Here is a 23,542-nt window from a genome sequence, read left to right on the forward strand (position 1 = left end):
GGTGGAAAATATAAAAATATCTTGTATTATATACCAAACACACCTACCACCCAAAGGGATTTAGATTTTTTTTTTCATGTAGTGTATCTCTTTTGTTGTGCTAGAGAGATATTCTTCAATTAAAGTATTAATATTTAGAAGATTATTCAATGTTTTTATATTTTCTATATACTTGAACATAATAATATAAATGTTGTTTCATTTTCTCCTATAGGCTATAGCTCCTATAAAACGGGAGGCGGAAAAAAAAGGTTGGTATGTAAATTAATTTTGTCAAATGTTTTGTTTTACGAAGGTAAAGTCTTTCGAAAATAGCTTTTTTGTTTCACATCTATAGGGTAAGGTGTAACGATTTTTTTTTAATTTCAATTTATTTATTCTACTATCTATATATCTATTGAAATAAAAACACACTCTCTAAATAATTAAAAGAAAAAGACTTATCTTTTCTTTCCACGTCCATCATGTTACCCTTTTTAGGAAAAATACTAACCCTGTACTTTTCACCCTCTAAAAGTAATCAAATATTTTTAAAAATATATTTAACTATCACCCAAATTGTGCGGTAATCGTAATCCAAAGCTCAGGTAAAAGAAAAAAAAATTAACACCTTTATGTCTCATCCAGCAAAGTTATACAAAGTAACAATAAAGATATTTTGAATTCGAATATTAAAAATAAAATTAACAAAAATAACAGAATTTCTCAATATAATTTTAAAATAATCGAACTATTTTACCAAACTTGGTTATTGACCTACCATCTTTAATCTAAAAGCCCTTCTTTATTAAGCCAAGCAAAGTAAAACCTACTCTTTGCTTCCTTGTAACATTTCCATTGGATTCTTTAAAAAATAGCCCTTTTTTTCTTCTTTATGTAATCAATTCTTTGATTGTAACCTTTGACGTGTTATGTTTATAATATTTTTGTTGTTTCTCTTTATTTTCAAAGTTTATCTTATTTCCTTTGGCCAATGATATAGAGCCATTAGTTCAATTCTTACACGTTAACCTTTTCAGAAAAGAAAAGTCTAGAACATTATGAAGTCTCATTTTTATACATAAAAATAAATAAAAAAATGAAGTCGATTACGTATATATCTTGACTTCACCACACTGACTTGTCTCTTCCTCCTCCTCTCTTATATTTCTACTCTATTTTTAATTTATTTGAATAATTTTTTATTTGAAAGAAAAATTATTTTAGAAAAAATATTAAAAGATAAGAGTAAAATGAACTTGAAAAAGGGAGTGACAGTATGAAACAAAACGAAAAAAATAATAATATAAAAATCATTTTATTTTAGTAATTCTTTGTAAATTATAAGAATCTCTTTGTACTTTTAGTTCTATATATACCCAACTTGAAGCATTATTATTAGAAATTCTATTATTAAAAAAACTACAAATATATTGAAAAAAAATCGAATATGATTAGTGAATTAATAAGTGTTTGACACATAGAAGCATTATCTTAATCTGATTCAAAACCAGATTAGTGTCTTGGTTCATGAAACAATAGGATTGACGATATTTCAATGCTATAAATTAAGTGTGTTATTTTTTTCAATAAAGAATGTTACTCCTAAAAAGTAATGTAGAACTTTTTAGCTTGTAATGATAGGTGGAAGATGATGTAAAATTTAAAATAAATTAAAATAAGTTAAAAAGTAAGAGAAATTATATTTTTAAATGAAATGAACACGTGACACATAATGATAGATGTGTAATAATATTTATTTTTTAAAATTTGAAATTGATAAAAAAAAATCAAAATTAATAAGAAGGGTAATTTTTTTGAAAAATTTAAAACAATTTCAAATATAATACGTAAAAACTTAGACAGAATAATTTTTCAAATATTATTTCGAATATTCCAAATCCCAAACTTTCCAAGTTTAGCTATTATCCATCGATGCACATATAGACAAACATTTTTTTTATTGCATCATTATGTAATGCATGACGAAGTGCACAAAATTGGCAAAAATTTGCACTAATAAGTTAATAACAACATTAATCTAGTGAGAAATGTACCCAAAAAAAAATATACTCCCTTATTTTAATTTCTTTAATTTAGTTTATAACTTTTTACAAAAAAATATATTTTTAATTTTAACTTTTTATTTGACATGTGTATGATCACAAGTTAAAAAAATCATTTGGTACATTTAGTAACAATAACAAAATATATCTAGCAAAAATTTCACATCTAGAATCTGAAAAGGATTAGGCTATTTTGAAAGAATCATTATTGTATATTTGAAATATAATTAATTTAAAACTATAAGATTCACAAATATTCTTCTACTTTTTAAAACATCCTACAATATTAAAATATGTCAAATATATTGAAACAAAGATACTAATAAAAATTATGATGATATCACTTTATCTCTAATTAAAAATTTTAAATTCCACATTAAATATTTATTAAAAATATTTTATCTCGAATATAAATTAAATCAAATCAAATCATAACTTCAGACAATAAACAAATAAAAAAAAATATTTAACCTAAAAAAAGTTAATTAATTGTTTTGAGAATTGAGAAAAGAAAAGAAGTAAATGCAATGTGTCAAATAATAAAGAGTTGAAAAGAACATACAACCCCAAAATACCTAATATTTTTGAGCAATAAAAGTGGAAATGCTAAGGCAAAATAACAAGACGTAGATGAGTAGTAAACATAGAGAAAAAAATAATGGAGACATTATTTAGGTAATGGCTGACCTGCCAAGAAAGGACACGTGTTGTTCTTGAAAATGGTCCTCATGGGAAGTTCATGAACTCCCTTTTGTTTTTGTTTTTGTTTTTGTATGTAATGTAATTAAGGGTAAGCACAAAACAATTCAAAGCATTTCTCTGTCTGCTAGCATTGATTGGAGTTAGATAATTGAATCTACACGTGTCCTCCTAAGGAGTCAGTGCATCAAAGGTAAAATCTTTTCTTTTCTACATCCCCAAACAAGTTGTATTTTTGTTCTCTCTCTCATGTGTATCACAAAGAAAAAAAGAAAATAAAATCTTGTAAAGGGGCTGTAGCTGCAAGGTGTTTTGGTTAAAGGGTTTTTGTTGGTAAGCTTAATTTTGTTACTGTTTTAGTTGAATTTATTAAGTAGGACTGCTTTTTTATTTTTTTTATGTTGTTGAATGGTTTGTTGCTTAAAGATTCAATTTTTATCTGTTGGGTTGGAGGAAGAAGAAGAGTATATTTAGTAAATGACCTGTATTTTGAGAGGTGGACATGAGTTGCCTCAGATCCATGAAACCCAAGTTACATGTGGCAAAAAGGTTGTATCTTTTTAGGGTTTTTTCATGTGATTCTTGATTAGTTGTCTGTTTTCTTCCCATTACTAGGTTCTTTTCCATGATTCTTTCACTTTCACTTCTTCAATTCATGGATAAGGGTTTGATTTTGTCGTTTTCCCCATTTTCTTGTGTATTTAAGGGTTGGTGGTGGTGGAGCTAAGATTTGCTCTTCTTAGTCCTGTTTCTTCTCTTGAAGAGAGAGATATAATTGCATGATTTTTTAGTTCCAGGGACAAGAAAGGTCCCCCCAACTGTTCTCAGTCTAGGACGTGCCATCTACAGATCTGTTTATAGCAACAGATCTCCTTCACACTCTTGTTAGTCTCACTTATCTGGAGCTTGTTCCACCTTTTCTATGATGTTGGTAGTGTACCCTTTACTTCTAGTAGTGAGCTGTTGACTGAGATCTACTTGCCTCATTCAATTTTTATCTCTCCCCATTTTTGTGGATTCCTACCTCGTTCTCCCTGTGCTTATAATTTAGCTGTCTTGCACATTTTTGTGGATTCCTAGCTCATTTCATTGTGGATTCAATTTAGCTATTTTATCGCACTTGTGAATTCCCTTCTAAAGCAGTCCTACTCTGTGAAACATAAAGCTTGGAACAATTTGTTGCTGGTAGTGCTGCACGGACTAACGCGGTTGACTCAATTGCATATTGTTTTCACTAGAAAGAATTAATGGAAGAGATGTCTCCAGCTGTTGCTGTTACACTCAGCTTAAGCAGCTCTATCTGTGATAACCCTGCAATTTCGAACCATGTAGAAATCACAAGGCTCAAATTAGTGACTGACACAGCTAGCTTACTTTCAGATCCTACATCTTTGTTGCATGCTGAGTCAAATACCAGTTGGGATGGAAAAAGCAACGGTATGAAAGTTGATGTTGGTAGAGGTCCCTTGTTGACCCTAGGAGAAAGCTCTGGAAAATGTAGTCTGCCGCAGACTGTATTGGGAGCTGAAAATGGCCTGATTGTTAGCGATAGCATCATTCAGGGAAGTGATGAAGATGAGATTTTATCTGTTGGAGAGGATCCATGTGGAATTAATGGCGAGGAGTTGTTGCCACTGGGCGCTAGCTTGCAGTTGAGCTTGCCAATTGCTGTTGAAATTGAGGGTATTGACAATGGACAAATAGTTGCCAAGGTCATAAGTTTGGAAGAAAGGAGTTTTGATAGAAAGGTTAGTAATACCATAGTTGCTCTTCCAGATGATGAAATTACTAGTGGCCCTACACTTAAGGCATCTGTAGTGGCCCTTCCATTGACCAGTGAGAAGGAGCCTGTCAAAGAAAGTGTCAAGAGTGTGTTTGAATTGGAATGTGTGCCACTCTGGGGTTCTGTATCTATCTGTGGAAAGAGACCGGAGATGGAGGATGCTCTTATGGTTGTTCCTAATTTCATGAAAATTCCTATCAAGATGTTTATTGGTGATCGTGTAATTGATGGACTAAGTCAAAGTTTGAGTCACCTGACATCTCATTTCTATGGAGTATATGATGGTCATGGAGGATCTCAGGTATAATGAATATTGTTTGTTTTCTCTTGATTAATTAGCCTATTAAGTAAATCAATTTTTCACATAAATTATTTAGTCCAGATCTTGCGATTACCTTATATGCACTTCGCCAGCCATTTCTTCACCCCATAATTTCAACTGTGTAGTATGATAGACTTCCAGTAAAATCTACAAATTTAACCTAGTTCTCCAGTTTAACTTCCTGGATGTTTGTTCTATCATCAGTTTGTTTCCTGATAAATGTCAACCCAATGACAACTAAGCTGATCATAACTGACTGCTGTTTCGTCATGCAGGTTGCGGATTATTGCCGTAAACGTGTTCATCTAGCATTAGTTGAGGAATTAAAACTTCCCAAACATGATTTGGTGGATGGAAGTGTAAGGGATACCCGGCAGGTGCAGTGGGAGAAGGTTTTTACTAATTGCTTTCTCAAGGTTGATGATGAAGTTGGAGGAAAGGTCATAGATCTCTGTGATGACAACATTAATGCCTCTAGCTGCACCTCTGAGCCTATAGCTCCAGAAACTGTTGGGTCCACTGCAGTTGTAGCGGTGATTTGTTCATCTCATATTATAGTTGCTAACTGTGGGGATTCAAGAGCAGTCCTTTATCGTGGCAAAGAAGCAGTGGCATTGTCAATCGATCACAAAGTAAAACATACTTAGCATCAACCTCTTGTTTTTTTTTTTTTGTTCTTCTCTTACTTTTTTTTCACATGCATGTGTCTAATTTTGACAGGAAAGAATGCCGTTGATGCATTACCATCTCACTCTTTTACCTTGTATTCTTTTACCAGCCAAGCAGAGAAGATGAGTATGCCAGAATTGAAGCATCTGGTGGTAAGGTCATTCAGTGGAATGGACATCGTGTATTTGGCGTTCTTGCAATGTCAAGATCTATTGGTTGGTGTTCTAAAACCTTTCAGCTTGCATGACTCTTTGCTTTCATGATTTGTTATTGGTGTGCTGTGCAATGGATTTGCTTGATACCTGTTTTCTTTTGGTAAATGTTAACATTCATGTATAGAAAATACTTGGCTATATTATCCTCATAAGGGAACCTCTGAGATCTTTAGGGAATGCACATCAGGTGATGTGTGGCTAATATTGATATCAAGCTGTTATTGCCCAAGTTAGAACAGCTGCTAGTATTGAAGATCTTCTGCGCACTCGCGTTACTTTAGGTTCAATGATTCCCAGGAATATTGGCTAATACTCTCACGTTAGTCTTGTCTTGCGAAAATTTTATGCCCATAGAAAATGTAGAGAAATTCAAGTGCCAAGAGAGCTTGAATTTTTTTTATATATTGGATTAGGACACCTTTATCAACGGATATTGGATTGAGATGTGATCTAGATTAGAGACATGTATATCAAGAATTCATATAATCAAGCCCAATTTAGTTTGAGATTGAGGCGTAGTTCTAGTTATTGTTTCCCGTCCAAATTCTGGCTTCTAATAAGCAGGATCCCATGGGGCAATTACTGGGAACGACCCACTGAAATGTCTTAACAATATAACTAGGCATTGCATGTTCTTTGATCACCAACAGTTTCAGTACTCTCCATGGACCATGGTCAATAAAATCTAGGAATGTCAATCAGGGATATCCCTCTACATCCTCTTTTTAGTTTTGCAAGTATAGCTAGAATGACTTTTTGGTTATTATTGTTAATATATTGAATCGACTACTGTATGTGTGGGCTCAATCTTACATGGTCAACATTTAATATATTCTCAAGGGGCAGCCTCAAGGTTCTGCATGTTCCTCATTATGTTTAATTCAGCGATATACCTCTACATTTTTTATTTTTTATTTTTGAAGACAAGGGAAACCCGGAGCCGCTACCCTTTTGGGTGCGCACAGGGTAAAACCCCGCTCCTATACAATAGCTTGCAAACCACATAAGAGAGGTAACCCGCACTAGGCAAGCCTGGTGTGACGAGCTCGACCCAGAAGGCAAACCCCTTGCTTTCGCTGGCAAGGGGTTTCGAACTTGAGACCTCCAACATGGAAGTCCCAAGCTCAAACCACTGGTCCACCCCGAAGGGTATATACCTCTACATTTTAATCCTCAAGTTTCCTTTATATTACATTGTATAGAGTTTAATATAGACGTTGATCAAGTAATTGTTCGAATTGTAGACCAGAACAGGTAGTGGCCAGTGGCTGACATGTTAAATCAAGTATTAAATTCTCTTTCCGGCCCAATTCACATGGCACCGTTTTGACTTAGCACAATCTTTAAGAAAGAAAGGAAGACTTTTGAAATTTGTGATCTAGATACTCTCTGATTATTTGTAATTTGTATACCTATAGACCATTTAATTTAGGGTAATAGGGCAATTTTAAAGTTAAGTTGTTTCTAATTATAGAAACGTGACACTCTTTTTGGAACGAACTAAAAAGGAAAATAAGTCACATAAATTGGGATAGATGGGGTAACGTGTAACAGGTAGAAGTATATGATTTTATTAATTTGGTTCATTGGTCTCTGGGGAAATAATTTCCATTTATATTAAGGTCAATTTTTCAAAGAAAGAACTGTAAAGGAAAGTAAGGTTAGTCTTTTCTTAATAGAGAGTTAACATATATGACCTAGGGTGCAACGCGGTCTGTTCGTTTTTCTCCCTGAGTTTCCGATACCACCTTGGTTTTGCTTTCTCTTAGTTCTTATTTTATCATTTGTTTCAAGTGCCCGTCTTTGGTTATTTGTCTCATTATTCTGCAGCTGCTAGTGCTTATGGTGTCAATTTCTCAATAGAGTTTGGATAGATGGAGAGAAAGTTAATACTTTACTGTTTCTCTCTGTTTATTTTTGTGTCCCATTATCCTCAGGTGACAGATATTTGAAACCATGGATAATACCTGAACCAGAAGTTATGTTTGTACCACGTGCTAGAGAAGATGAATGCCTAGTTTTAGCCAGTGACGGTTTGTGGGATGTGATGACGAATGAAGAAGCTTGTGAAATGGCTAGACGGCGAATTCTGCTGTGGCACAAAAAGAACGGGACTAACCCTCTGCCTGAAAGGGGCCAGGGAGTGGATCTTGCTGCACAAGCAGCAGCGGAGTATCTTTCATCGATGGCTCTTCAGAAAGGCAGCAAAGACAATATATCCGTGATTGTGGTGGACCTTAAAGCTCACAGGAAGTTCAAAAGCAAAAGTTAGAGATGACATGTTCACTACATTTGGTTTAGTATAAATCTGTACACGGCGACGGGTATAAATCTCATTATTACATAACTCAGTCCATTAATTTTTCCTATGGGCTTAAGGTGTGTGTATGAGAATAGTATTTTAGCTATGTATTATAGAAGAAAAAACAGTTAACAAACGACGTTTATCCAAATTTTTTGGTGTTTGTTGCGCCAGAAAATGGCTATGTAAATTGAGCATGTTGTAGCAAATATCAGAAATGCAATTTCTTACTTCTTCCGTTCGAGTATATGTTATAAAAGCAAAGCCACAATTGGTTACTTTAAACTCCTGATGAGTTGTGCTTGTGCACTATGAGACCTATGTGGGCCTTGTGAATCGAACGAAGGTCGAAGGGCCATTTGATTCATTAAGGGCTCGGACCTAGTAGCATACAAGTGGGTCGTGCCTAAATTCAGAATAGCTTAAATCAAACAAAAAAAATTAAAAATGTTTTAATAAGTTTACTCAAAGGGTCATCTCGAGTTATATGTTTAGCTTTAGTTAGTTTAATTTTTAGAATGGCTAAAACAAGTGAATTAAAATGAATCGAATTAACAAATGTAGCAACTATTAAGTAAAGAACGAAGGCGGAAAAATAATACTTAATTAAGAATAAAGTGAAGAAAATATAACATACCTCCATAAGAATAAAAGTATTCAAACATTCATGATTATCAAGAGAGAGAAATTTAAAATCATTTTTTTAGTAATATATTGATGGCGTGCTGGTTCTCCATATGGTTTTTTCCTCTTGGAGTGTCCAGTGGTTTGAGCTTGAGATTTTCATGTTGGAGGTCTCAAGTTCGAAATCTCTTATCTGCGAAAGCAAGGGATTTGTTCCTGGATCGAGCTTGTCGCATAAGGCTTGTCTAGTGCGGGTTTGTGATTTGCGAGCTATTGAGTTTTACCATGTTCACACTCAAAGAGTAGCAGCTGCTGTTTTTCATTGTAAAAGAGAGAAATCTAAAACAAAATAAACTATATATTATAGCAAATAAAAATATTGGACCACATTTTTTAACTTGATTAAAATTTGTCATTTCAAAAAAAAGTATTATCCTTAGCTGTTCAAAATTGACTCGTAAAACTTAATCAATTAAACTTTCTATAAATCCATCCAATATACTATAAAGTTTTTCTCGGCTCGTGGTGTACAAAAATATAAAAAAAGGGGACAATTCAGTAGTATAATTAATCAAGTGAATTAAGTATTACATAAGTAGGACCTGTGGCACTCAATACATGGTACGTGGGCCATAAAAAAATATATCAAAATATCTATCAAAATTAACATAATTTTAATATGAAAAAAATAAGAAAATATCATATAAATTTGAAACATCGACAAGAGGGAATAACAAATTGCAAACAGTAGGCTGTTGAAACCATCAAACTTCAATAGTATGGTACAATAGTGATATAATATTGGTCGAGCAATTAATGTGACTTGTAAGGTACAATAGTAATTAGAAAATTATCAAGTTAAAATTATAGTTATGAGTGTCACAGACGATTTAACGAGAAGAGTGAAAGTGATTAACGCATGAACTTCTACAAAGTGTTCCAATCAGAGGAATATTTCTATTTATATGCGTTTAATTTTTTTAGAAAAAAGTATTTATGAATATTTTACTTTAAGTTTATTTATTGTAACATATACCTGCTTCATATTAGTGAATAAACTTATCAATTTTATTCAAATACTGAATTCGTTTCTGATTCACCGTTTGATCATAGAGATGCTTGGACACAAAAAATGGGAGCTTAGTTGACGAAGACGTGGGATGTCAATATCACACGATATCTACGTTGTTCGTTTTTTCTTCTTTCTTCACTTGAAATACGGTATATGAGCTGGTGCATGCATTGCCCTTTGTCTTAGGAAAGAAAAGTTTCAAGTCTCAACAACTCTCAAACTTTTACCCAACAAACAGTACCGTAAAATGGTAATGATTTTTTCATTTTTAATATGTACTTTCGAGTTTGAGTTTTGAAAATGAAATTTTCTTTCATACAGAACGTACAAAATTATCGATAATTAATTCAGTTTATGTCTTATATATCACCGTGATTTTGACTTTAGATGAATGGATGGATCATGGATCTTTCCTGGTGCTAGCTAGAGGTAGACTACTAGTTAATTGTTTTATATGAAGGATTCAAGTGCTTAGAAAATGACTTCAATATCTGGTTCCAATTAGGCTATGAACAAGGGACTAATAGACTAGATACGCAATATTCGATCTAATTCAGTAATTTCAGATCAAACTCTCTTATTAAAATTTAAATAGAATTTCAAACTCGAACTAAGCCTACTAATAATTGTCGACTTTAAATTTATAAAGTTTAAACCCTGATCTGACTCGACTACGCACACTTTTGTTCCTTTTTTCCAAGTTGTTGCTTAGGCACATGTATGTTTGCTTTTAAGTAATTTGTATGTTGTCCATAACAAGCGTCAAAAATATATCCTTAAAACGTTATCAAAATTCATATGATTGGTTCAAAGATACTTTAATTACAATATACGCGGTATTGATATTTTGATTATATAGGCTGTCATTCTTAGCTAAGCATGTGAAAAATCTCAACTCTTGCTTCATCATATATACACTTATAATTCCATTATTTAATAAATATAACTTTTCAATATTCCCCACAACTGCTCCATTTCCAACCCCACAAGTAATCTTACAACTCTAAAATTTCATAAAACTTTATATTATAAATATAAAGAGTATAGTACCAATTTTTTTTAATTTTATCCATCCAACAAAAAGTGCCAAACCAAAGTCTTTAAACAAGCAAAATTACAAAGTGTCCAAAAGAGCTCCTTTTAGCCTAAATCAATGGCAGATGATGGGGAAGATATGACCCCATTTTGGCTACAAAACACCACCAATCTCCGCCGTACTGAGAGGCTACGCCACCGGGTGTCGTCTCTCTTCTTTAACGCAGGACTGTTGCTCATTATTCTGTTGTTGGTGACGGCGATCTTCTTTGCAGTTTTTGTAGTTCCTTCAACACTATCTATGTTTAAACCAACCAATGTAAAGAAAAGCTGGGATTCTGTTAATGTAGTGTTGGTTCTAGTTGCTGTGATTTTTGGTTTTCTCAGCAGAAACAACAATGAAGATAAAAATCTCAATCAATATCAACGAACAGCTTCTCCGATTAACAGAAATCAAGTTCAGAAATCGAATCCATCAACACCAAATAGTAGATGGTTTAGTGAAGTTCGAAATCCGAATCCAATAACGCCACGAACATGGTTCGATAATGGAGACCGGGGTTATTTTAGCAATAATGGTGGTGGAGGCGGTGGATTGAGGAGGAGTTTTAGTTCGTATCCTGATCTTTGTGAAGTATCGCCGCGGTGGATCACGGCGGAAGATCATTGGCGATTTTATGATGATACTCACGTGGATAGTTATAGATTTTCCGATCCCGGTCAGCTAAATCGCCGTCGTAGCTGGAGAGAAGTTGATCGTTCTCCGGAACCTGAAACTAAAACTATTTATGAAGATCCTTTGAGATCTCATAATGTTCCTAACTTTACTCCACTAGCTACAATTCCACCGCCACTCTCACCGCCGTCTCCGCCTTCAGCGCCGCCAGCTCCGGCACCGGTCTATGAGGAGAAAGTGATAAGAGCATCTCATAGTGTTCCGCGTAAGAAGGAGAGAGCAAGTAAAAAGAGGGAAAATCATGAGCGAGAAGCAACTAAAATTATTATGGCACCGGCGACGCTTCCTCCTCCACCACCACCTCCGCCACCGCCGCCTCCATTACCACAATATGTGGAGCCGAGGAGCAGTAAAAGTGATCGGAAAAGAGGTGGTGCAAGTGCGACGAAGGAGTTTATAAACTCTTTATATCACAAAAAGAAGAGAAAGAACAGATCAAAAAGTGTTGATAATTTTGATGCTCTTCTCTACAAATCAGAACCACCTCCTCTCCATTACCAACGGCCGGCATCCTCCACTCCACCACCACCACCTCCTCCGCCACCGCCACCACCTTCTTCTCTGTTTCAAAACTTATTCACATCCAAAAAGGCCAGAAAGAGAAATGCACCTCCACCACCGCCACCACCTCCTCCGCCAGTCAAGGCAGTACCGGTTAGGATATCAAGACCAAATACCCCTTTCACCAGAACTCCAGCACCAAAGCCAGTGAAAATAAGAAGCTTCGACAGTGTCGAAGAAAACCCAAACAGCGGAGGAGAATCGCCGTTGATACCAATTCCACCACCACCTCCACCACCCCCATTCTTCAGAAAACACGCCTGGAAATTCGTAGTACAAGGCGACTACTTGAGAATAGACAGCACCCTCAGCTCACGTTCTGGGTCTCCTGAACTTGAAGATATAGATTCAGCCGAAAACACCCCGATGGCAGAAGACGCCGGCGCTGGTGAAGGGATGGCGTTTGCTCCGTCACCATTGTTTTGTCCAAGCCCAGATGTAAACACAAAAGCTGAAAACTTCATATCAAAATTTAGAGCTGGATTAAAGCTAGAAAAAATCAATTCCTTCAACAAAAATGATCTAGGACGAAGCTTATCAAATCTCGGCCCAGGAGTAGGCCACAGTTAGATTCTTTTCTTACCACATTGATTGATTTGTTAAAGTTTTCATTTTTTTTGTTCATCATTTGAGATTTGAGTTATTATTAGTGTACAGAAAATAGAGAGATTGTTTAAAAAAAAAAAAAACTATCATAGGTCACTTAAGCTTCCGCTATGGATTGAACATTTGTTAATTTTGTGTTTCTTTGTTGCAGTTGATAAGTTGGTCATGTAGTACTTGACTAGCCTAAGTTATGAAAGAAGTGTGATTTTGAATAATCGATCCATGATGATGATGTATTTGATAAGAGGAAATTAAATTCGAACTTGTTGCTAAGTGATAGCTCGCTTGTATTTTCAAATTAGATACTTGTTTGTATCAGACATGCATTACTTGATTAAACGTAAACACGTGTGAGTAATTATTTTTCCATAACTAATTGGGTCAATTGCTATTTCATTTGGATTTTTTTGTGTATGAGGCAGGTAGAGTCTGTGAATTAGTTATGAATCTAGTTCATGGCTGATATATGGATAATTTCTTACATATTGATTGATTTGTCAAAGTTTTCATATTATTTCATTGACATGTTTTCTGTTTATAATGATTGGGAATTGATGGTGTTTTCACAAATTACATGCACAAAGACAACAAGAAATGTGTGATTTTGAATAATCCATGATATAATGATTGATAATAAGAAAATATCCTTGGATACTACTGGTTGTAGAGATTTTTTGTCAAAAGCAATATTTGGCATATCAAAACTTTTGAACCTCTTTATCCAAAAAACTTTTTATCCTCTAATATTACTTTTCGACGTGAATTCATATTAAATTAACTTTCGATACAAATATCAAATATGAACTTGAAAACTGAAAAGGATAGTTGGCTTGGGCAAGACTATGTACATGATATCCTTCACACTATACTATACTGAATATGTTATTGTCGACTTGCGTCAATAGAAGGGACACATTTAGGACGCAAATTAGCAATTCATTTGGATTTTAGGGTATGGGACCAGCAAAAGGTGAGTTGTTGAGTATTTGGTTGAAATGTGACGTTGACACACATTTGCAATTACATTAGCTAACATTCACACATTTCATCCCTTCTATAATTGGATTTGTTAGGGCTGTTGCCAAATTCAAATATTTCAAAACATTATATTGAGGGTCAGTGATAAGTGTCACAGACCTAGACACTTGCCATAATCATATTGGTCGATTTGAAGGTTAGTGACAAATGCACAAATAAGACGATGACACTTGTCATGTAACCTTGAACTTGCTGTAAGACACGTGGCGTGTCCTCATTGAATGACCAATTTCATTACACCTATAAATATACCAGTACTCATGACTGAGCCCCCTATTATATCACTGCATCATAATAACTATACCATCTTTTATATAAGTTTGAAATTTTGTTTGAAGACTTGTTTAATTCAAGAAAAACTTCCAAACCGCAAAAATAGTTTTTGAAGACAGTGCATAACACGACTCATGTGCTACTTGTACTTGTTCGTTTCTCAAGCTTAGACTAGTTGTATTCAAACAATTCAGTTAATATGAATTAGAGAGAGTGACACTATAAAATTGGAACGCACTCAAAGAAAAAGAAAGGAAAAACAATAACAAACCACTGAATTATTAAGTAAAAACAATAAAGCTCGAAGTACACATAACACACGGTGATACAAGTATAGGAAAGTGAGAGCTTAGAAAGCGTCAATTTTCATAACGAGGCTTATTCAAGTAACAAACGCTTTCAACTTTTAATTACTCATCTTTAATTTAGCAACGGGGAGGATTAGGTAGTCTGCATTTCTGAGGGAGCTGAATTGCGAGGTTAGGATCGATTCCAAGAGAAGGCAATAACTGGGAATTTTTGTAAGAGCAAAGGCAGGCCATGTCTGCATGAGACAGCGCGTTACAGCACTGTGCTGTAGGTGCTGTCGGATAAGGTGGCGTGATTGATGGTCTGCATGACATTAATCCTTCACCAGACACGTTGCATATTCCTTGTGCCCGCACCACCTCTATATTAACACTACTTAACACTATGGCAAACAAAGCCAATGTCATGATCTTTTGGGCAAAGTTATAATGCTCCATCTCTATTTCTTTGTCTCAATAATGTGTGTGTATGAAAGTGAATGAAATAGAGGGTTTATATAGTTATAATTAGATAGATAGGAATTTAATGTGTGTTGTGTGATTGGTTATGGGTGTGGATAGTGTAAGAAATGGAAATCCGTGAAAGTTCATTGGATTTACTTTTATGGCAAAAGTGTGGGGTGTCACGGGCTCTGGTTTTTTGTGCAGTCAAGTGGCCATTCTCATTATTAAGTCATCATTCAATACATGAGTTATACATTTATATTGCCTTACTTGACAATCTAAATGGTATATATTTCATTCGCCTCAATTTATGTATTGTTATTTCTTCCTGTTGTTTATTGAGAGTTAATTTGAAGCTAATTATGCAAAAGAATATTGCATAAATTGTAATAAAGGAAGTCAATATTCAATCCTTGCAAACAAAGTTTGAAGATAATTTTCAAGTTTTGGGACTTTGACAATCACGGAAATAGATTTGATTTAGACTCCTTAACTGATATTCTAAGTCACGAGATGAACTATGACGTCAATAGGTATATATATACTCATGCTACTACTACTGGTCGTGACTTGTGTTTGTCTAAAAATAGACAACTAAAAACAAAGGTCACGATTGATGATTGACATCTCTCTAATCTTAATTAGAGGTTTCGAATTCAAGCATTTGAGAATGGTAAAAAAAAATCTTATTTAGAGTATCATTCCAAAAAATAAGCTCTACAATGCGCTAATCTGAATTTAATAGGACCCAATGCAGATAAACATCATATAGCACTAGTCTTAAACCCCATATGATGCTTGACGAAAATAATGGGATGAGAGTTGGATAGGAGAGGGACTAATGGTTGGTCTCTCCATTGTACAAAACAAGCTCGTTGCATCTGTGTTTACAAAAAGCGGAAAGCACGAAAATAAATAAACTCAAAATGGAATTTCTTGATCAATCAGGTAGGTGGGGAACCATAAATCTCAGTAAGGCCGATTTCCATCTATTCAGGACACGATTAACTGTGTCACTAGGAGGTAGCAGGTACCCAACGAAGAACAGATGTAACATTCTAGAAGCTATGCGATTAGATTAAGAGAAAAAATCTGATACCTTAAAGTACTGCTGTTCTTCAAGTTATTTCAAGCTTCCAGAATGAGATGCAAATCATTCAGCGCTTCACCCCATTAGAAACTGAAGATTGTAGGACAAAAATGCAAGGTCTGTAGTATTGAAGTGAGAACATCAGCTTTGTTTTACTCACACAAAAAGTCATGCAAGCTGGGATTTGGACGTTTACCCTTCACCTGATCTCATTCTTTGTCAGCCAGCACTTTCAGTCTATACTCCAGTGTGCGTTTAACCCTAAAATTTCATCAAGTACACACACATTCTTCATCCAAGCTGTTGTAAATTGCAATTTTCAGAAAATTGAACATGAAGTATTCAGATGTTGTGGTTAGACCAATCATACCATTAGTCCACCATAATCTGAAGTTCTGAACTGAATATAGAATGGAAAGGTAAATAGGTCTTGAGTTGTTCATAAGGATCAAAATAACACTGTAACAACGTGTTAAATAGCTGGTATATGATTGACTAATATACAGTTTGACTTGTAGAAACCATCACCGGTAGAAACGTGCATCTTCAACATTCCCCAAACTACCAATACTAAACTCAGTTTTAGTCTTTAAAAATGAATTCCATAGTAGATTTTTCAAGATTGCATTTTGTTATATCCAATTTGCCAGACTCTATTTGCGGGACCACGCTGTTGTTATTGTTTGGCGTAATAATAACCAAGCAAGAAACAAACTTACCTTCTAAGTGTGTCCAACCATCACAAAGCCAATCAATTTACTCTACCTAAATATGCTATATTAATCTACTATATCAATATTGCTAATATAAGGTAAATTTCATTCCAAAACATAAGACAAATTAGGAGCTCCCTTAAAGTAGAGTTCCTCTAAATGTCACTTATATTTTGGGATAGTAACAGCCAAATACACCTTCCTACAAGGTCAATCAAGTCTCTAATCAGAATGAGAAGACACTTGACAAACACCGAACTAAATGTAGCAAAACGTAATTTTCACTAGTTGGTCTTGGCATATTGCGTTCACAAGTGTGGCCTAGTGGTTAATGAAGCGGAGGAGAATGGAAACCATGAAGCCTCAGGTTCAAATTCCAATGGAGGCGAAACACACTAGATGGTTTCTTTCTACCTGTACAAGATTTGGTGGGCAGATTGCCCAGCATTTGTGTTGGTAGGAGGTAATTAGGTACCCACGTCACTAAGGAAAAAATCAATTTATTGACACCACCTATATTGGATGCTTTATTTCCCATTTGTTCGAGTCTTGGCTAAATTCATATTGATAAATGTTTGTGAAAACTTTAAATAAGTTATCTCAAAACAGATGAAGAGAAGATAAATGCAAGCTAATCCAGATTATTAGTTCCAAAGACAATGGTAACTGATAAATGTATATTACAGTCCCACACTCGCACTGTTGAATACATTATAACCCAATGAGCCAAATCAGAGCCTTCTAGGCATGACAAGGATATGCATGATTAAAAAGACAAGAAATACTAATCAGATAAGAAACAAATTTCTAGCTGCAGTATCCGAAGTGAATTCTCTTTAAGGTCATATAATTTAACAAAACAGGTCAAATTAAGGCAGTTTCCATTGTGATGCACCAAAGCAATGCTACAAAAAGCAGACTGTTACAAAAAACAGAGTTCCATAAAAGGACTCGAGTTCGTAGTACTCTCAAAAGTAATGTAGAGCCTTTCTCTCCCCAACTCTGCCAACAACAAAATCACCATCTGGTCATTTCTATACGGCAAATTAATGGCGATAAATGACCATATGCTGACAAAAGGAGTACATATTACAAACTTACTATGTTTAAAACTGACAACACATCATAGCTTGGAATTTTGGCTCAACAAATAGCTCTTCAGAACATCCATAACTGATCCAAAATCTGCTTTCACTTCCACAGGTGGGTTAGAAAACCGACATTCCATGTCTTTTATTTCCTTTGAGTGGTAATCAATCTTGGATTGAGTAAACTTCAATCCATGAGCTGTACTCACAACCACAGTCCTATCAGTTGGTGCAATGACTCCACTGTTTCTCAGCTTGAACAGCGCGGTCAATGCCACACCAGTATGCGGGCAAATGAACATCCCAGTGGAGTCTGCCTGAGCCATAGCATCCATCAACTCCTCCTCGGTGGCCTCCTCAACTATCCCGTTGCAGTTCTGCAGGGCAAAAACAGCTCTGTCTATAGACACTGGGTCACCAATCTGTATAGCAGATGCAAATGTTGTGTTCGCCTTCACAGGTTTGAAGTCTTTCCAACCAGATTTGTAATGCAAGTAGAGCGGATTAGCGTTGGCAGCTTGAGCACAAACAAGCCTAGGGATGCGATCCACAAGTCCCAACTCTTTGCACATCTGAAAACCTTTATAAAATGCATATATGTTGCCTAAGTTCCCACCAGGAACTATAACCCACTCCGGAACTTCCCAATCAAACTGCTGCAAAATCTCGATTGCTGCCGTCTTTTGCCCTTCCAACCTCAAACTATTCAACGAATTTGCCAAGTAAATAGGCAACTCAGCAGTAACTTCACGAATCAACTGCATACAACCATCAAAATCAGTGTCAATACTCAACACAAAAGCCCCATTTGCAATAGGTTGAACCAGTTGCGCCATAGAAATCTTATTCGCAGGTAGAAATACAATTGACGGAATGCCTGCAGATGCACAGTAAGCCGACAGGGCCGCAGATGTGTCTCCAGTAGAAGCACACCCCACACCGACGACCGGTTTATGCATTTTGCGCAACCGATTAACTTGACTCACCAAAACAGTCATCCCAAGATCCTTAAAACTACCAGTATGGCTAATCCCACAGTGTTTGACCCACAAATCAGTCATGCCTAGAAACTGTTTGCCAAAACGCTCAGCCCAAAACAGATTCGAGTTCCCTTCAAAAGCACTAACAATATCATCACTATCAATTTCAGGCAGAACCCATTCCTTCTTAGACCAAACACCGGACCCATAAGGCCAAGTGGTCTTACCGACACGAGAATCAAACAAGGATCGCCAATACTGACCATCAAACTTCTTTAAGGCATCCATATCATGCTGAACATCAAGTAATCCACCAGACCGACTCCGATAAACAATCTCATCTAGAGAATACCATTCATCAGAAGTAGGACCAGCATTAAAAGGAACATACCTGGCTGAAAAATTATGAGATGAGCAGTGACGGCGCGCTTCTTCACGGATGTTCTCGTCAGCAGGACGTCGGTGCTTCTGTTGAGAAATCGCATCGTTTGTGGCTGTAGCTTTAATCGGAGCGAAGAAATGAATACCATTATTGGGTTTTGAAGTTGATTGATGATTAAGTTGAGGAAGACCAGGAGAGAGGAAAGAGGATCTAAGCATGCAAGAAGCCGCCATTGTTGTGTGATTGTGAAGCTGAGAAGACGCGCCTTTTGTCTATAAGGGGCCATACACATATACATCTGGTAATGCTCTGCCCTTAACAGGTATCGCATTAAGATTACGACATGTGTACAGGTCATAAGATCCAGTGGCTTACAATGACTTTACCATTTTCACGTGATTAAATTATTACTACTATTGATATCCCCATGAAATATAATTCAATTTGTCCCAACTTTTATGGTAATATGAAATTATTTATATTTTACACCTTCAACATTCAAATTCACATCAAACTTTTATGTGTAGGCATTTGTAGCGAGAGATGAAATATACTAATTGAATTCGATTGAATCAGTAGATTTTATAACGGTAATATTTCATTCGTTAAAAAGAAAAAAATTAATTCTTTTTTTTGTCTGCTTTTAAAAAGAATGAATCTTTTTTTTTATTTGATAATATTTTAATTTCAACTTTTTATTAATTTTAATTTATAATTATTAAATTTAATTTTTTTTATATATTTTTAAAAATGAAGAAAGTATATTGTGTCAATTACAAAGTCAAATAGGGGCATCAAAATCGAGTATTCGTGTTTGGCAATAACACCGGCGCTCACATGGCAATACTTGTGCATGACCTGTTTTTACGGGGAAAAAAAGTGATATTCCTTTTGAGGTTATTACGTTTATTAGTTGCACGATTGCAGTATTGTAAAATAGTTATTTTGTTTTTTGTTTTCTTACCATATTTCTGTTTATTCTTTTTGCAATGTGTTCTATTTTTCTTACTATTCTGCTTTATAAACTCTTCTAATTTTGTGTTCAGAATTTATTGAAAATATTTTTTATTTATTTTCATAAAATAAGTGTAGGATTTATGTGTATATTCTTGTCTATTTTTTAATTTATTTTGTGAATTATATCACACGTAAAAGAAAATGTTGAAATAGCATGTGAACATACAACTATTAGGAATGATAAGATTATGAATGAAGATATTCAGAATAAGTTGAAATGACATCTATAGTAAATATGATGAGAAAATGAATATTGAGATGTTTCGGACATATGTAAAGAATAGATATACAAATATATATTCAATTTAAAAGGCGTGAGAGGTTAGATATAGTGAATATAAGAAGAGGTAGAAATCGACCAAAATATTATTCAGGAAATATGCTTAGACAAGACATGAAGCAATTTCGACTTATCAAAAATATGAAAATATTAAATCACAAATTATGATAAAAATTAATAGGTAATTGAATATTACGTTGCTTTTCAACTGGATTAGGCTTAATGCTAGCCTAGAGACCATATCTGTCAAAGTAATATTTTTGTTATTTGATAGCATATATTGTTAAATATGTTTTGATTATCATTGCACTATTTCGTTAATATAACTATTCCTAATTATTTGTATGCCTTCAATTTTTTTTTAAAAAAAATAATTGTCATTTCTTCCTTTTTATTATTATTTTATTCAACTTCACTTGAATTGATGATCTTTTAGAGATAATATAAATATCTTTACAAGATACTAATAACACCTACGTAGATCATATCAAATCCATTTAATTATTTTTTGTTTCAAAAATAGTAAGATCCCAAATACAAATTTATGTATAACCAAAAAATCATTTAATAAAGGGACCCGCAAAGTGTTATTGGGCCTAATTAGATGGCTAGTCGACCCAACAATTGGGCAAATGCAGGTACAGGGAAGAGTGATATACGTGCACGCAGCGTATCGGTTTTACTGATGAAAGGATAAGGTTGGGCACGTCAGGATGTCGTCGTTTTGGAACAATATCAATTTGTTCGGACGAATATAACCCTACCCACTCTGCCAATTGAAAGTTGACACCTCCTCCTTCTCTCCACTTTTTCTAAATTCCCAGAAAAATATATACTACAACAAAATTGTTCATACAAAGAAGAAGAAATAGCAGCACAGCACAAGCAAGTTCACTCCGATTGAATATCTCCGCCGAGATCCTAGATTTTCCGGTGAGTTTTCCGATCTATTACGATTTGTATAGTTGACCATTATGAATCTTTCTCATATGATGCGATTACAGAAATGTTAGGTCCTTTTGCTATTACCCATTTCCGATCCAAAATATGGATTCGCCAGCGAAAAAAATCTTTACCTTCTCCATCTAGCTTCAATTTAGTAGATTAGACGTTGATTTGTACTGTACATTTCCCGGAAGGAATAAAAGTATCTTGTGAAAATTGAGACCGAGACAGGAAAACTGGGGAAAATGAGTTTAGGTGTAGCGGAGGAGGAATCGGGTAAGGAAATCCAGTTGCCGGCGGATGTAGACTGGCAAATGCTGGACAAATCTAAGTTTTTCTTCCTCGGCGCCGCCTTATTTTCAGGTGTTTCAGCTGTGCTTTATCCTGTTGTGGTGTTGAAGACTCGACAACAGGTAGCCCAAGCTCATCTTTCCTGTTTTAGAACTGCCTTATCCGTTGTTAGGCTTGAAGGAATTCGTGGATTGTATCGGGGGTTTGGGACTTCGTTGATGGGTACAATTCCTGCTAGGGCACTTTATATGACTGCTCTTGAGGTTACCAAGAGTAGTGTTGGTACGGCCACGGTTAGGCTCGGCATTCCTGAGCCAACTGCGACTGCGTTAGCCAGTGCTGCTGCTGGATTGAGCGCAGCTGTGGCCGCACAATTGGTTTGGACTCCGGTGGATGTGGTCAGCCAGCGGCTCATGGTGCAGCGTGTTTGTGCTGCACCAGCATCCTGTAAATATCTCAATGGGATTGATGCTTTTCGACGAATCCTCAAGACAGATGGACCTAAGGGACTCTACAGAGGTTTTGGGTTTTCAATTTTGACATATGCCCCATCCAATGCACTGTGGTGGACATCCTACACCATCACTCAGCGGCTTGTCTGGAGTGGGTATGGATGTTACTTCAGCAAGAATGGTGATGACAGAATTGAGGATAACATCAAAAGTACTCTGAAGCCTGATTCGAAGACTGTTATGATGGTTCAGGGAGTGAGTGCAGCCATGGCCGGAGGTGTTTCAGCGCTGATTACAACACCATTAGACACAATCAAGACAAGATTGCAGGTCCTGGATGGCGATGAGAATGGACGGAGAGGGCCAACAGTAGCTCAGACGGTAAGAAATTTAGTAAAGGAAGGTGGGTGGATGGCTTGTTACAGAGGATTAGGCCCTCGATGGGCTTCAATGTCCATGTCTGCAACCACAATGATCACTACTTATGAATTCCTCAAACGCCTCTCCACAAAGAATCAAGAAAATTGGGCATAGTCATCCCCATAGATAGCTGTCACTCTTCTTAGATTTATGTTTTTCTCTTTGATCCATGTATAAGTTTTCTTTTTGAATGATCCTTTTTTAGGAATCAGTATGCTGAGTTTAGACATAAAAAAAACCTAAATCAAGAACAAAAAGAATGATGAATGTACAAAGTATGAATCTGTATATATAGTCCACTTCACTAAACTTATTTGGCTGTTGTTACTGTTTCTCTTTCCGGTAAGCTACCCTATGATTTCTCTTGTGCTTGTTTTAACTCTCGCGGTTCTTTCGGAAACAGCCTCTCCATCTCAATGAGGTAGGGATAAGCAGTGTACACTCTACTTCATCTCAATGAACTAAAGTGGGTATGTTGCTGTTGTTGTACTGAGCAATTTGTCTACTTACAGATGTGAGACTTCTTTTTCTTCCTTCAAGAACTATACTTTTTCGAGAATGGAGCCAAAATAGTTGGAAGCTATCCTTCTCAGGCACTGATCAAATAGTAAGATGAGAATCTGTAGTGGGCTTAATTGACTTTTAGCTAATCTCAACCAATGGAAGATGAGATTCTGCCTGATCATGATGTTGATTTGAACATGTTGCGTGCACAAAGGTTTTAGCATATCTATTCTTGATTTAATGTGACAAGAACTCAGTCAGATTGAGGTTGCTCATATTGTCGGATGAGGGTTGTTGTAGGCTGAAAACCTGTGTAAAATTTGTCAATTTGGGAATAGGAGCTAGGAGAGGTAGAGATAAGTAAAAAGAGAAAGTGATTATGTGTATTGTTATTTTGTTGTCTCCTTCCCTCTATTACTTCTCTTTTTTCTTTTTCTTTTTTTGTATGTTGAGTATTTATCGAAAATAATACCTTTTATCTGTTGAGATAGGAATAAAATTTGTGTATATCCTATCCTTCTTCAGATCCTATTAGTGAGGTTCATGTTATTATGACAGATCTTCCTAATAAATGTCATTGTAACATGAGTTTAGTGGAAATTCATACTAACTAACCCAACTTGTTTGAAAGTAGGATAGTTGTTTCTT

At 35.4% G+C, this 23,542-nt stretch overlaps 4 protein-coding genes and 1 long non-coding RNA gene across 14 annotated transcripts; 4 read left to right on the forward strand and 1 right to left on the reverse strand.

Moving 5' to 3' along the window:
- The first annotated feature begins 2,541 nt into the window (after positions 1-2,541).
- PP2C-1 (protein phosphatase 2C ABI2 homolog) lies at positions 2,542-8,276 on the forward strand. Of its 9 annotated transcripts, none has more exons than XM_010320096.4 (5): positions 2,542-2,937; positions 4,125-4,828; positions 5,125-5,481; positions 5,628-5,733; positions 7,671-8,276. In XM_010320096.4, exons 2-5 carry the CDS (start codon positions 4,184-4,186, stop codon positions 8,003-8,005), a joined length of 1,443 nt encoding a protein of 480 aa, XP_010318398.2. In that variant the 5' UTR covers positions 2,542-2,937; positions 4,125-4,183; the 3' UTR covers positions 8,006-8,276.
- Positions 8,277-9,921: 1,645 nt separating this feature from the next.
- LOC104646528 (uncharacterized) lies at positions 9,922-12,942 on the forward strand. Its single transcript, XM_010320192.4, has one exon. It carries the CDS (start codon positions 10,885-10,887, stop codon positions 12,631-12,633), a length of 1,749 nt encoding a protein of 582 aa, XP_010318494.2. The 5' UTR covers positions 9,922-10,884; the 3' UTR covers positions 12,634-12,942.
- A 2,760-nt stretch (positions 12,943-15,702) lies between these two features.
- On the reverse strand, positions 15,703-19,218 carry LOC101260521 (threonine synthase, chloroplastic). Of its 2 annotated transcripts, none has more exons than XM_069295653.1 (2): positions 17,637-19,218; positions 15,703-16,083 (listed from the first exon to the last, which is right to left on the reverse strand). In XM_069295653.1, exon 1 carries the CDS (start codon positions 19,216-19,218, stop codon positions 17,659-17,661), a length of 1,560 nt encoding a protein of 519 aa, XP_069151754.1. In that variant the 3' UTR covers positions 15,703-16,083; positions 17,637-17,658. The 2 variants fall into 2 exon arrangements, with proteins under 2 accessions (XP_069151754.1, XP_025886014.2); XM_026030229.2 differs by lacking the exon at positions 15,703-16,083 and adding an exon at positions 17,400-17,537.
- A 1,849-nt stretch (positions 19,219-21,067) lies between these two features.
- On the forward strand, positions 21,068-23,393 carry LOC104644353 (uncharacterized). The gene is made up of 2 exons (XR_740626.4): positions 21,068-21,215; positions 22,903-23,393. It is a non-coding gene; the product is annotated as an uncharacterized lncRNA (long non-coding RNA).
- On the forward strand, positions 21,214-22,699 carry LOC101261005 (uncharacterized). The gene has a single exon (XM_010320188.4). The coding sequence runs from the start codon at positions 21,473-21,475 to the stop codon at positions 22,502-22,504; it is 1,032 nt and encodes a 343-aa protein (XP_010318490.1). The 5' UTR covers positions 21,214-21,472; the 3' UTR covers positions 22,505-22,699.
- Positions 23,394-23,542: the final 149 nt, after the last annotated feature.

This window comes from Solanum lycopersicum, chromosome 3 (genome assembly GCF_036512215.1).
Source record: "Solanum lycopersicum chromosome 3, SLM_r2.1".
Taxonomy (NCBI): Eukaryota; Viridiplantae; Streptophyta; class Magnoliopsida; order Solanales; family Solanaceae; genus Solanum; species Solanum lycopersicum.

What these genes read in the sequence shown, in the direction of transcription:
- PP2C-1 (XM_026029778.2), top strand. Translation starts at nt 3,992, where the DNA reads ATGGAAGAGATGTCTCCAGCTGTTGCTGTTACACTCAGCTTAAGCAGC. An exon ending in CATTGTCAATCGATCACAAA is followed by an intron (nt 5,482 to 5,627) that starts GTAAAACATACT and finishes TTCTTTTACCAG; the next exon opens with CCAAGCAGAGAAGATGAGTA. An exon ending in TGCAATGTCAAGATCTATTG is followed by an intron (nt 5,734 to 7,670) that starts GTTGGTGTTCTA and finishes CATTATCCTCAG; the next exon opens with GTGACAGATATTTGAAACCA.
- LOC104646528 (XM_010320192.4), top strand. Translation starts at nt 10,885, where the DNA reads ATGGCAGATGATGGGGAAGATATGACCCCATTTTGGCTACAAAACACC.
- LOC101260521 (XM_069295653.1), bottom strand. Translation starts at nt 19,218, where the DNA reads ATGGCGGCTTCTTGCATGCTTAGATCCTCTTTCCTCTCTCCTGGTCTT.
- LOC101261005 (XM_010320188.4), top strand. Translation starts at nt 21,473, where the DNA reads ATGAGTTTAGGTGTAGCGGAGGAGGAATCGGGTAAGGAAATCCAGTTG.